This window comes from Halichoerus grypus, chromosome 15, assembly GCF_964656455.1.
Source record: "Halichoerus grypus chromosome 15, mHalGry1.hap1.1, whole genome shotgun sequence".
NCBI classification, from domain to species: Eukaryota; Metazoa; Chordata; class Mammalia; order Carnivora; family Phocidae; genus Halichoerus; species Halichoerus grypus.
In genome coordinates, this window is record NC_135726.1 from 35118617 (window position 1) to 35133469 (window position 14853).

General features: G+C 35.2%; 1 protein-coding gene across 1 annotated transcript in view; it reads left to right on the forward strand.

The window, feature by feature from the left end:
- ITFG1 (integrin alpha FG-GAP repeat containing 1) overlaps window positions 1-14853 on the forward strand; it is a 329904-nt gene that overhangs the window by 94051 nt on the left and 221000 nt on the right. Inside the window, exon 7 of the mRNA XM_036120167.2 lies at window positions 5892-5953. Coding sequence (XP_035976060.2) covers window positions 5892-5953 — 62 coding nt within the window. The remainder of the gene's footprint in view (window positions 1-5891; window positions 5954-14853) is intronic.

Here is a 14853-nt window from a genome sequence, read left to right on the forward strand (position 1 = left end):
TACGTCTTCCTTAAACATTGTTTTGTGAATGGAGACCCATTTAAACAGGTTCCTCATTTCTTATTAAATTTAGTGCATCTGTACAGAATATGATTTGGGAGTATTATTTGACGTAGGAATATAGGAAGTAGGGTTGGTTCTCTGCCCACAGATATGTAAGCAAAGCAGTAGCCTATCAGGTTTCAATCTAGTACCTGTGGCTAAAACTGGAGCCTGCAGAAATGTTTTTGGTGTTTTGCCCTTACTGCTTAACATATTTTGAATTAGATTTCAATATTTTTAAAATATAATTTTTCGTATTTAAAAACCGTATTTCCATAACAATAATTGCCTGGAGCTAATTAGTTGATGTCTTCTTTGGTCAGTGATAGGTTCTTGTTGCTTCATCCAGGTCACTACTCCCCACCATCTCATCCATCCTGAGATCCATGGTCAGTTTTTGCGCTCTGTGACTTTTTATTGTTTGATCATCTTGATTGTACCAGGACCCATTAACTTATTTATGTCGGAGCCTCATGCCTTACAGTATGTGAATTGATGACCTCTGAACTCTGAGTACTGGTGGGAAAGGGAAGAGCCCATTTTCTTCACAACTTCAGCTGTCATGTGGACTTCAGTGTCCTTTTCTATGAGCAAGTGGAAGCAGGGAAAAGATATTTTTATTCTACACACTTATGCTCATCTTTGCTAATATAACCAGACCTAAGAAAGACTGGACAGTACTATAGAACAGATGTAAACATGAGCTTGGCATGTCCTCCGGGCTCAAGATTAAAACAGCACAAACTGTGAGACTGCTTTGAACCATTCTTTGTGGAAATACCTGAAGCTTCCAGAAAATACTAAAAATGTCTTCTAAACTGTATTTTTCCAAATGAACCATAATATTTACTCCCTTGGAAATATAGTGACTTTCATCATTCAAGGAGAATTTCTTCATGCAGGAATTCTAAATGACATTATGAATACTTTTTAAAAACTTCCATCAGAATTTTTTTTTTTCAAACATCAGGACTTCACACTGAAAGGATACAGTGCTGGAAATTACAGTTTTTAACCTCTTCCTTCCTGCACAGCATATCGAAAGGGTGTTAGGTGCCCATTACCATCTAACTTTAAACTTTGATCACAATCATAAAGCTTTGTTTGGATTTTTCCTAACATGGTTTAGTTCGCATAGTCAAACTTCCAATTTTAGTTTTTAGGACTCCTAAGTGGGCTTCCTTTTGATGCCAACTTTAACCAGAAGGCTTTTCATTTGAAGGGAAGGCTGTGCAGCATTTGGCAGTGTTTAAAAATGCAGTAGCTTAATCCTTTCAAGCTATGAATGGAGATAATGGAAGCAATACCATTTAATGTTTTTGTATACACTTACTCAACTATGTGTCTGTATTTTCTGGGGAAGAAAGTGCATGTGCATTGAATAGTTTCACTATTTTACTTGTTACAAGACTCTAATGAAAAAGGATTTAATTGAGTTTGGGGTTTATATCCTAAATTTTTCACTAACTCATGATATGATCTTTTGTTAAGGATTATTTCTTCAGGTGAATACCAGTGATCTCAGCTATCATCATACTGCTTCTATTAGCATTTTAAAAATTTAGTTTTCAAGACAGGAAGAATAAACCCATATCCAGAGTATGGTCTACTCCTGTAAAGGGAATTGCTGCCTCTTCTAGGATGGAAGGGATCCAATGTAATCACCTTGCCAACCCCAGCTCTTTATTCTACCCCACCCCACATCTCATTCTCCCTGCCCCACCCCTTATCCCTATCTTGTTCAAGCACTCTCAGAATATAGTCTCATGCATACTCTCCTGGCTCCTGCCACTACATGTTAGCTAGGTCCTGGACTTAATTCAGGCTATAGTTCCTTTTTCCCTTATGTGTACATCACATTCCTGGCCAGGTTATTTTGTAACTTAACCCCACTTTGTGGCCTAGTGGCCAGGAGAGAAGATGAGACAAATTGTAGGAAATCTGGAGCATGTTGCCCAATGGTAGCAGAATCTTCTCCATCATCTTTAAACAAGAGAGAACACTAGCCTTTAGGGAAAACATCATTTTCAAACGGGAGTGAATATCAGCCTTTAACAGTGAAGAGTGGGCCACTTATGCAAGCTTTGATGGCTCAGGGGAATCTGAGGGTGAAAGACTTTCAGGTTCATCACCCAGATGTTCCTAATTTATGAGTCAAGTATCATTCTTTCCCAGTTAACATAGCAGACCGGCTTAGGCTGAGAATTTAACCTTCTTGGGAGATCTTCTATTCTTACCATTAAATCCTGGTCTTAGTCTTCAGCTCATTTTTGCCCTCCTACTGCAGGAGATGAGAACCTCTTTAGATGCTACCCAGGAGGCCCTCTGACTTTCACACATGGCTTTTACTTTCTCATCAGTTGTGCTCAGCGTTTGTGTCTCTCTGCTGTTTCTTCAAGCAAGCTTAGCAATAGCCATCTAATTCCATTGTGCTTATAGTTAGTGTTTATCTCATATTTCTCAAAAAGCCTGAAATACCACACCCACTAGTGCATTCCCTTCCACCAAAATAGCATCCCAATAATACCAGTAAAATATAGTATAGCTATCTGTGCACTGCTTAACCCCACTGAAAGAATCCTTATTAGCAGCCACTTTTGAGGTGATCCAACTCCAAAATCTTAGTATTTGCTTTCTCAGTCACTTTTGGTATCAACGGTTGTAGACGGCATTTCCTGGGAAACAGACTGAAATGGAAACTAGTGTGCAAGAATTTTAATTTTAGGGAGTGCTCTTGTAGTCAGTACTGCTGGAGGAAATGGGAAGGAAGCAGATTGGGCTATGATTTAGTGTCAAATAAAAGCCTTACCAGACCTTGGGCTTCTGAATGTGCTGTGGCCCTGCAGAGTTGTCCTGAGTGATGGTGGTGGGCTCTAGCCTTTATTTCTCTGAACTGACCAGTTATTGAATACAGGCTAGTGCAGAAAGGGATTAACCTTTGGCAGGGCAGCTCTTCTCACCCAAAGCTGTTTCAGAAAGGACAACTGCATAGGGCTGTCTGCCAGCTGCATTTCCAACAAGCTGAAGGAATAAGTCTTTCATGCAGAGGAGGTCTGGGTGGCATGTCACAGCATCTGTTACAGTTTCATTGGGTACATTTCCTTTCATTATATTGTGTGAATTACTCTTACCCATGTAGGAGGGTGAGAACTTGGTTGCTTTATTGACTAAATTTTTTTTTTCTAGCTGTTATTTCATTCTTATTTCATTCAAAGTCAGAGGCATGATTTCATCTTGAATTGTTATTAATTGTCTCTATTTCTCCACATAATGAACCATTTTTTTTCTATAATCTTTTTACATAATTGAATTGTGAAATGAATTTTTTAAATCTGTTATACAAGGTACTTCCAATCCCTCATCTCACTTTACTGTATTTCAGAATCTTAATAAATAGCTCGTGAAGCTATGAAAATAGAATCCGCAAACACTGTGGTTATAGTTGTTAAATTTTCTAACTATGAATGGAAAGAGCAGAAAGCTCATAATTTATCACCCTTTATGCAAACGTATTGAGACTAGTGCAATGCCAACAGAAAAAAACACTTTGTGTTGTTTTTCCAGGAATGGTGATAGATTGTTGGTAACCACCCTCCCCTCCCTTCTAACTATCCCTGCTTGGTCATTCGTGGTAACAAAATAGCTCTTCCAATCCTACAAAGCTAGCTGGCTTATCAGGGCAACGAGCCTGTGATCCCTTGTCGGAAAGATGCCTCCTCATTTATTCTCAAATGCGTTCAGAATTTCAACACTCTAATGTTTTCAGTTTGAACAAGTTCACCTGTGTTATATAATAATAGTGTAATTGTCTGTCTTCTTTCAAATACCTCAGAGCTTGCACTGACATGGCTCTAAGTGATTCTTAGAAATCTCTGTGGCTGTTAATCCCTAATCACTTTTTTATGCTGATTACCCACATTTTCAGATAAAAACTAACAGCTTTTGAACATTCCTAAGACAGAAGTCACTATAATCAGTCATACTTATTTTTAATGAAATGCTCTAACATAAAACCCTTCTTTTCCCAAGACACTTTTTAAAGATGTAATGGAGTAACTATCTGTAGACAGTCCAAGCAAAATTGTAAGAACCACCATATATATATTACATAACTAAATACCATATATATACACATACACTCTTATATATGTCTGTAGACGTGTATATGTGTATATATGTGGTGTGTGTGTGTATGGTATCATTTAGTTGTAAAACAGTCATTCAAGCACATTATTTCCAAGTGCATAGAAACCACAGAGATACAAAAACCAATTAGGAATGACTCCTCCCCTCAAGAAGCTCAGGAAAGACAGATATGAAACTGGAATATCATAGGATCTGTAATAACCATGTCGATTGAGATATCATAGTGGAATAACAATGGAGGGAAAGCTATGCCTAGGGAGAGGAAGGGCCTCAGGAACCGTGGGGACATCACACAGCTGTAACATAAAAGGGTACTACAGAGAGTCAATTTCTTGTGAGAGAGTAGCCGGAAATGAGCATGGAAACTTAGCTAAATAGGCTTCTTCACATGGGGAGAAGAGATCCTAGAAGAGAAGGAATGAGATCAAATTTGCATTTTTATTTTTTCATCATGCTGATGGCAGTGTGGAGGATACATGGGAGAAGGAGAGGATGTTGGCTGTAGGTACATCATCTCACAAATCTCAGGTATTGTTTGGGAGTTTTCCTAGATGAGTATGGAAGTAGACATTTCATTGGGAGTGTGTGTTTGACAGAGTAAAGAAATTACCTTCATAAAAGACTACATTTGTATATCCACAGGCAAAGCATCCTTAGTGTGGTAAAAATAAATGCAGAGATTTGATATATTGGCAGAAAGAATAGTTCCACTTACTTGGAATCAGGAGTTTGAGTACAACTAATTATAACAATGAAGAAATTACTTAGCTTTCTGGGGATTTCTGTGAAAATTACTATAATTATTACATAAATTAGCTTCATTAAACTCATATGAAAGCTCTACAAAAAACACATTAAAATGTGAAGGATAGTTTTCTTAAACATATTTAATGGGGCAAAAAAACCTTTTCTTTAAAATAGTCATCGTCTATATATCACTCTGAATAATTTCCATTTTTTAAAGCACAAAAGAATAATGTTATTTTAATATTCTTATGAGTCAGCTCATCATTTTGAAATTTTATGTATTTGCTAAGTAAAATTGCCATTATGCAAACATAATAAATACTGCTACTAGAATAGATTTGCAGTTCATCTGGCCTTTGTATTAATAGGATGTTAGATTTGACTGTCAACCTATTACTTTTCAACAAATTATATTAAAAATTTTGCACTTTCCAATAAAACAAATTTTGTTTAGTTGAACTATATGAAGATAATTCTACTATTCAAAATTTGAAATACAGTTTATTGATCATTTAACATGAGTACTAAAGATTTTGGATGCTATGATACTGTAATTTAAAATAATGCTTAAGCCCAACTATGATATATAGGGAAGCATAGCTTTTAGGTGAGAAAGCACAATGTGATTCTGATTTGAATATTTTGTTTAACATATAGTCTGCCTTAAAATACAAATGTGTAAGATAAAAAGGTTAGTACGCATAACTGCTCTTAAAAATAAAGAATGCTTTTGAGGGAGTAATACCAAATGCTCCCTTTAAATTCATTTTCCTTAATCGTACTAGTACAGGATCATCTGCTTTCTTTTCTTTGACAGGATCAAGCTCCTTAAAATATAATTTAAAATATGTTTAAGAACAACTCTATTAATAACTGTTTTTACATATTGCATTTCTTCCTGTTTTAAATGTATACATCAGTAACAAAACTTAACAATTCTATTATTTTCCTTCTAGATTTATTCCTCACGACATTGTCTGCCTCTAGTACCTTCCAGTTTGAGATATGGGAAAATGTGGTAAGAAATCTTTTCTTTGAAGCATTTTTAAATGATGGCTTTCAGTACAAGCACACAATTTTAGAATATAAAATGAAAGTAATCACTTGGTCGGTTGCTTTCAACAATAAATAAAACAACTTTAAGAGCCTTTGTTTGCATTGCTGCATTCAAACTGCTGAATATTGCTAAAGGAAATGATTCATTCAGCATCAATTCCTCTGCAGGTTTTTAGGCATGACTGCCAATTAAACCAATCAGTCTGCCCTAATGCGAATGTTAACAGGGCCCCTGCTAGGCTTGTCAGCTGTTGAGAGAGGTTACTGTCATTTAATTTGTCAGCATGATGGTTTATTGAAGAAAACCCTTTTTAAAAGACTAATTTTTCCTCCTTGCCTTCAGGCTTATATAAAAAAACAAGAACAACACACACTAAACTTACTGCCAACTTGACCAGGATTAAGGAGTCTTTCCCAATATATGTATTTTTTTAATTGCAAGGTGAAGAGTCCCAAACTGATGTCATGATTTATTTTATTTTACTTTTAGCTTGATGTAGACTATATGAAATATTAATTAATGAAGAATAGAACACTCCAGATCTTAAAGTTAAATTTCAGGCTACATAATAGAAGACAGAATTTGAGGACAGGCCAAATTGGCCAACTGACTGACATCCATCAAGTAATGGTCAAGTTTTAAACCTCACTTTCCTCATATGCAAAACAGGAATAAGAGTGCTTCATATAATGTTTGTGAAGATTAAATGAAATAATGTATGTAAATGTCAGGCACACAGTAGACACTTAACAAATTTTAATTTTAGATCTCTTGATTTCCCATCTATTTACTAATGATTGTATTTTATTCAATCCAAATTGAACCCATACCATTTTATAGGTTTTTATTAAAATACAGATGAAAAATAAGCAGATCCCAAAAAATGTACCGTACAGTTTGTGGAAGGAAATTCGTTATCAGCCATCTCTTAAAGCATAGTCAGTGATGTTGGTCATGACTCAAATTTTTTCATAGAAGAAAACTCGGATGAGTGGAAAAGCTATGTGTAGACAAGATCAGGGCTTCTAAATGCGACTTCTACAGTAAGCAATTTTATCCTTTTTTTTTTTTTTTAACATGAGAAAAGGGAGAAGGACAATGAAACCAGAAAGATTTAGTTTTGTTTACTCTACTTTTTAAAAAATGCAATTATATTTGTTTTACTGATGATAGAAATATGATTGTTATATACTCAATAATTACTGTAAATTAAATTTCCCCCTGCTGGGGACATTTGTTTTTAGGTGGCCTTGGAAACAATACCTAAAGTGAATCCTGAGGTATCAGAAATGAGAAAATCAATCATTTTGATTAATCTGTATCCATCTGGAGGATAAAAAACCTCATTACACATAAATATAAGGTGTATATAAAATTATTAAGTACTTTTAAGTGTCTGATGTCCTCTCAGCCTAGGCTGATTTTCTTTTTCCCTAGGTTAGATTTTTTTTTTTTAAGTATAATTAACATGCAGTGTTATATTAGTTTCAGGTGTACAATGTCATGAATCAGCAGCTCTATACACTTCTAAGTACTCATCAGTATAACTGTACTCTTAATACCCTTTATCTGTTTCACCCATCCCTTCACCCACCTCCCCTCTGGCAAATACTGTTTTCGTCTCTGTATATAAGAGGTTGTTTTTTCTTTTTTTTTTTTTTTTTTAAAGATTTTATTTATTTATTTGACAGAGAGAGAGACACAGCGAGAGAGGGAACACAAGCCGGGGGAGTGGGAGAGGGAGAAGCAGGCTTCCTGCGGAGCAGGGAGCCCAATGTGGGGCTCGATCCCAGGACCCTGGGATCATGACCTGAGCTGAAGGTAGACGCTTAACGATTGAGCCACCCAGGCACCCAAGAGGCTGTTTTTTCATTTGTCTCTGTTTTCTTTGTGTGTTTGTTCATTTTGTTCTTAAATTCCACGTATGAGTAAAATCATACAAAAGTTGTCTTTCTCTGACTTAACTTCACTTAGCCTTATACCCTCTAGAGTCATCCATGTCGTTGCAAATTGCAAGATCTCATTCATTTTTATGGCTGAGTAATATTCCATTGTGTATATATACCACAGCTTCTTTATCTCTCTATGAATGGACACTTGGGTTGCTTCCATATCTTGGCTATTGTAAATAATGCTGCAGTAAACATAGAGGTGTTTATATCTTCTCAAATTAGTGTTTTTGTTCTCTTTGGATTGATACCCAGTAATGGAATCATTGGATCATATGGTAATTCTATTTTTAATATTTTGAGGAACTTACATGCTATTTTCCACAGAGGCCCCACCAATTTGTATTACAATCAACACACAGAAGGTTCCTTTTTTCCACATCCTTGCCAACACTTGTTACACTTGTTATTTCTTATGTTTTTGATTTTAGGCATTCTGACAGGTATAAAGTGGTATCTAACAGCGGTTTTAATTTCCATGATGATTACTTATGTTGAACATCTTTCTAAGTGTCTGTTGGCCATCTATGTCTTCTTTGGAAAAATGTCCGTTCAGGCCCTCTGCCCATTTTTTAATCAAATTATTTGGGGTTTTGGTGTTGAGTTATATTAGTTATGTATATATTTTGGATATTAACCCCTTATTGGATATCATTTGCAAATACCTTCTCCCATTCAGTGGGTTGCCTTTTGTTTTGGTGATGGTTTCCTTTACTGTTCAAAGCTTTTTATTTTGGTATAGTCTCAATAGTTTAATTTTGCTTTTGTCTCTCTTGTCTCTCTCTTGCTTTTTCTCTAGACATATCTAGAAAAATGTTGCTACAGTCAATGTCAAAGCAATTACTGCCTATTTTCTTTTCAGGAGTTTTATGGTTTCATGTCTCACATTTAGGTCCTTATAATCTATTTTGAGTTTATTTTTCTGTATGGTGTAAGAAGGTGGTTCAGTTTCACTCTTTTTGCATGTAGCTGTGCAGTTTATGGAGTACCATTTGTTGAGGAGACTTTTTCCCATTGTATATTCTTGCCTCCTTTTTCATAGATTAATTGACCATATAAGTGTGGGTCTATTTCTGGACTGTATTCTGTTCCAAAGATCTATGTGCCTATTTTTGTACCAGTATCATACTGTTTTGATTACTACAGCTTTGTACTGTATCTTGAAATCTGCAATTATGATACCTCCAGCTTGCTTCTTCTTTCTCAAGATTGCTTTGGCTATTTGCGGTCTTTTGTGGTGCCATGCAAATTTTAGGATTGTTTGTTCTAGTCCTGTGAAAAATGTTTGTATTTTGATAGGAATTGCATTACATCTGTTAGATTTCTTTGGGTAGTATGGACATGATGACAATATTGGTTCTTCCAATCCATGAGCAAGGAGTATCTTTCCATTTGTTTGTGTCATCATCAGTTTTTTTCATCAGTGTTTTATAGTTTTCAGAGTGTGGGTCACTCACCTCCTTGGTTAAGTATATGCCTAGGTATTTTACTGTTTTTGGTGCAGTTGTAATTGGGATTGTTTTCTTAACTTCTCCTGCTGCTACTTCATTATTAGAGTATAGAAGTACAACAGATTTCTGTATATTAATTTTGTATCCTGTGACTTTACTGAATTCATTTATCAGTCCTAGTAGTTTTTTGGTTCATTTTTAGTTTTATATAGAAAGAGTGTTACGGCATCTGCAAATAGTGAAATTTTACTTCTTCCTTACCAATGGATACCTTATTCTTTTTCTTGTCATACTGCTGTGGCTAAGATTTCCAGTACTATGTTGAATAAAAGTGGTGAGTGGACATTCTTGTCTTGTTCCTGAGCTTAGAGAAAAAGCTCAGTGTTTCACCATTGCATATGATATTAGCCATGGGTTTTTCATATATGGCCTTTCTTATGTTGATGTATGTTCCCTCTAAAACTACTGTGTTGAGAGTTTTTATCATGAATAGATATTGTACATTCTCAAATGCTCTTTCTGCATTTGCTGATATGACTACTAGGTTTTTATCCTTTCTCTTGTTAATGTGATAATATCACAATGATTGATTTGCATGTATTGAACCACCTGCGCATCCCTGGAATAAATCCCCTTAATCAAGGTGAATGATTTTTTTTATGTATTGTTGGATTCAGGTTGCTAATATTTTGTTGAAGATTTTTGCATCTGTGTTCATCAGAGTTATTGTCCTATAATTTCCATTTTTTGTAGTGTCTGTCTGATTTTGTTATTAGTAATGCTGGCCTCATAGAATGAATTGAGTGGCTTTCCTTCCTCTTCTATTTTTTTAAAAAGTTTGAGGAGAATAGGTATTAACTCTTCTTTTAATGTTTGGTAGAATTTACCTGTGAGGTCATCTGGTCCTGGACTTTTGTTTATGGGAGTTTTTTGAATACTGATTAAATTTCACTACTGGTAATCAGTCTGGTCAATTTTTCTATTCCTGATTCAATTTTGGGATGTTACAGGTTTCTAGGAATTTATCCATTTCTTCTAGGTTGTCTAATTTGTTGGCATATAATTTTTCATAATGTTTTCTTATAACCCTTTGTATTTCTGTGCTGTTATTTCTCCTCTTTCATTTCTGATTTTGTTTATTTGAGTTCTCTCTCTTTCTTTGGGAGCGTTGCTTTTTGGATGAGTCTGGCTAAGGATTTTTCAATTTTTGTTGATCTTTTTAATAAACCAGCTTCTGAGTCATTGATCTGTTCTATTGTGGGTTTTGTTTTTTTTTATTCTCTATTTCACTTATTTCTGTTCAAATATTTGTTATTTCTTTCCTTCTACTGGTTTTGGGCTTTAGTTGTTCTTTTTTCTAGGTCCTTGATGTGTAAGGTTAGGTTGTTTATTTGAGATTTTTCTTGTTCCTTGAGGATTCTGTTGTTATAAACTTCCCTCTTGAGACAGACCGTAAGAGACTCTTAATCTCAGGAAATAAACTGAGGGTTGCTGGAGTGGAAGGGGGTGGGAGGGATGGGGTGGCTGGGTGATGGACATTGGGGAGGGTTATGTGTTTTGGTAAGCGCTGTGTATTGTGTAAGACTGATGAATCACAGACCTGTACCTGTGAAACAAGTAATACATTATATGTTAATAATATAAATTAAATAATAAATTAAATTAAATTAAAAAATAAACTTCCCTCTTAAAACCACTTTTGCAACATCCCAAAGATTTTGGACCATTGTGTTTTTATGTTCATTTGTCTGCATGTATTTTTTTATTTTCTCTTTGATTTCTTCCTTGACCCATTCATTGTTCAGTAGCATGTTATATAGCCTCCATGTATTTGTGTCCTTTTCAGATTCTTTCTTGTGACTTATTTCTAGTTTCATATTGTTGTGGTCAGAAGAGATACATGATATGATTTCAGTCTATTTGAATTTATTGAGACTTGTTTCATGGCCCAGTGCGTGATCTAATCTGGAGAATGTTCCATGTGCCCTTGAAAAGAATGAGTATTCCACTGCTTTTGGGTGAAATGTTCTGAATATATCTGTTAAATCTATCTAGTCCAACATATCATTCAAAGCTGTTGTTTCTTTGTTGGTTTTCTGTCTGGGTGATCTATCCATTGATGTAAGTAGGGTGTTAAAGTTCCCTATTATTGTATTCCTGTTGATTTTTCCTTTATGTCTGTCAGTAGTTGCTTTATGTATTTAGGTGCTAGAATGTTGGGTGCATAAATATTTACAATTGTTAGATCCTCTTTGGATTGTTTCCTTTATCATTACATAGTGTCCTTCTTTGTCTCTTGTTTTTTGTTTTTTTTTCACTTGCATTTACATGGTAAATGTTTTTCTATCCCTTCTCTTTCTGTCTACATGTGGATTTAGGTCTGAAATGATTATCCTATAGGCAACATATAGATACATCTTGCCTTTCTATCCATTCTGTCACCCTATGTCTTTTAGTTGGAGTATATAGTCAGCCCATTTACATTCAGTGTAATTATTGATAGGCACATACTTACTGCCATTTTGTTACTTGTTTTACAGTTGTTTTTGTTTTTCTTCTCTGTTCCTTTCTTTTATTGTCATCCCATGTGGTTTGATGGGGTTTTTTAGTGATATGCTTAGATTACTTCCTCTTTATTTTTTGTGTATCTATTATAAATTTTTGATTATGTGATTACCATTAGGTTCATATATAACATCTTATGCATACAATAATCTGTATTAAGTTGACGGTCACTTAAGTTTGAACCCATTCTAAAAACACTAAATTTTTACTCTGCTCCCCACCCCACGTTTTCTATATATGATGTCATACATTACATCCTTTTATTTTATGAATCCCTTGACTGGTTTTTATAGATATAATTGATTTTACTGCTTTTTTCCTTTAACCTTTGTACTGGTGTTATAAGTGATTAATCTAATGCTTTTATTTTGTTTGTATTTACCTGTGAAATCTTTACTCTCATAATTTGCTTACTCCTAATTGTGGCATTTTCTCTCCACTCATAAAACTCCCTTTTAACGTTTCTTAGAAGGCTGGGTTAGTGGTGATGAAAACTCCTTTAACTTTTGTTTGTCTAGGAAACTTTTCATCTCTCTCTGTCTTCTGAATGATAACCTTGTTGGGTAGAATATTCTTCATTGCAGGTTTTTCCTTTTCAGTACTTTGAATATATCATTCCACTCCCTTCTGACCTATGAACTTTCTGCTGAAAAATCAGCTGATAGCCTTATGTGGTTTCCCTTGAATGTAACTGGTTTGGTTTTTTTTTTTTTTTTTTTCTTTTTTTTTTTTTCTCTTGCTGCTTTTAAAATTCTCTCTTTATCAGTACTTTTTGCCATTTTAATTATGTGTATTGGTGTGGACTTCCTTGGGTTGATTTTGTTTGGGGGTCTCTGTGTCTTCTGGATCTGGATGTCTGTTTTCTTCCCTGAATTAGGGATGTTTTCAGCTATTATTCCTTTAAATAAATTTTCTGCCCCTTGGTCTCTTCTCCTTCTGGGATCCCTATAATGTAAATGTTATTACACTTGATGATGTCACTGAGTTCCCTAAGTCTATTCCAATTTTTTATTATTCTTTTTTTTATTTGCTGTTCAACTTGGTTGCTTCCCATTACTCTGTCTTCCAGGTTGCTAATCCATTCTTCTCCCTCTTCTAATCTTCTATTGATTCCCTCTAGTACATTTTTAATTTGTTATTGAGTTCTTCCTCTCTAATTGGTTTCATTTTATATTTTAATCTCTTGTCTCACTGAGATTCTATACTCTTTTCTCAAGCCCTGTAAGTATGATCATTACTTTGAATTCTTTATGCATACTGTTTATCTTCATTTCATTTAGCTCTTTTGCTGTGGTTTTGTTTTGTTCTTTCATTTGAAAAATATTACTCTGTTTCCCCAGTTTGTCTAACTCTCTGTTGTTATATATTAGGGAAGTTGGGTATGTCTCCTGATCTTGAAAGTAGTGGCAGCCTGCTGAATTAAACCTAGTAAAGCAATGTAGTAGGAGAAAAATCATCAAGAAGAGACTAGATTTTGATTTGGTCTTTTTTATTATTATTGTCTTTAAAGAAAGTTAATAAGTTGGCTGTTGGACAGTAGAGACTAAGTGTTGTTCTTCCTGTAAAACAGCTGGATCAGTAAGGTACCCATGTTAACAATTAATACGTCACTGGTACAAATTAAGAGAAATGTAGACTCAATATTAATTAGTTCAGATAAAGTATAGGTTTTGTAAAATAGAGGATTATTTTCATTTAGAGATTGGGCAAACAATTTGTAGTATTCACTAAGAGAAAAAAAACAAACCTTGAAATTATATTAGGTAGTAGAACTAGAGCTTCAGCAAATCTTGTTAGAATGTCAGTTGTGGGGCCGCCTGGGTGGCTCAGTCATTAAGCATCTGCCTTCAGCTCAGGTCATGATCTCAGGGTCCTGGGATCAAGCCCCGCATCGGGCTCCCTGCTCCATGGGAAGCCTGCTTCTCCCTCTCCCACTCCCCCTGCTGTGTTCCCTCTCTTGCTGTGTCTCTGTCTGTCAAATAAATAAATAAAATCTTTAAAAAAAAAAAAAGAATGTCAGTTGTGCACACAGTCCCATGTAGGTGCTCCAGGAGGCACAAAAGTTAAAGGAGCTTATAGGCCAAAAGGGCTAAGATGTGAGTGTAGGCAACTCTGGATGGTTTGATGAGACATACAAACCTCATGCTACAAGTAGCTCAGAGGCAGAGCAGTTGCTTCCATTTGGTCCCCCCAGGATCATCAGGGAAGACTTCCAGAAAGATGTGGTATTTGAAATGACCAGTACAGATGAGTGGGATATTAGTAGTTGGAAATGACAAAAAAGAAAGAGATGGACAAGGAAGTATAAAGGAAACTCAGGACATGTTCAGGGAATAGAACTTGGCTGGTTTGGGCCAGAGCATGAAAAGATACTAAAAGGTAAAATTAGAAGAGTTGGTTCAGATAAGATCAACAGAAGCCTTGACTTCTAAAGTAATTTGATCTTTTAAATATTTATTGAGAAGCTTTTAAATGTTTTAGGACTGAAGGTGAGATGAAAAGAGCTTTCATTATTGTAGTTATCTTGCTACTCCATATCAGATAAGCTTGCATGGAAAATCTGGAGGCGGGGAGATAACTGAGGTGGAATTTAATATAACCTGAGAAAGAGGTGAATGATTAAAGGACTAAAGTATTGGGAATGGCCTAGAAGAGATAAATATAAGAGAGAAAGACCATTAATGCAAGGTTAACTTGTGTTTTCTATTAGTGACTGGTAAAAGAAAAGACAAATGAAATATCTAATTTGAGGCAGGAAAAAAATTATTTCAGATAAGAGACATATCAAGGAGGTGACTAGAAATGTAAGGCTAGAACTCAAAGAAGAGACTAGGTAAGTGTCACAAAGGGGAACAGCTAGGACAAGAATGACAAAGTCATTGGGCTTTACCCATCA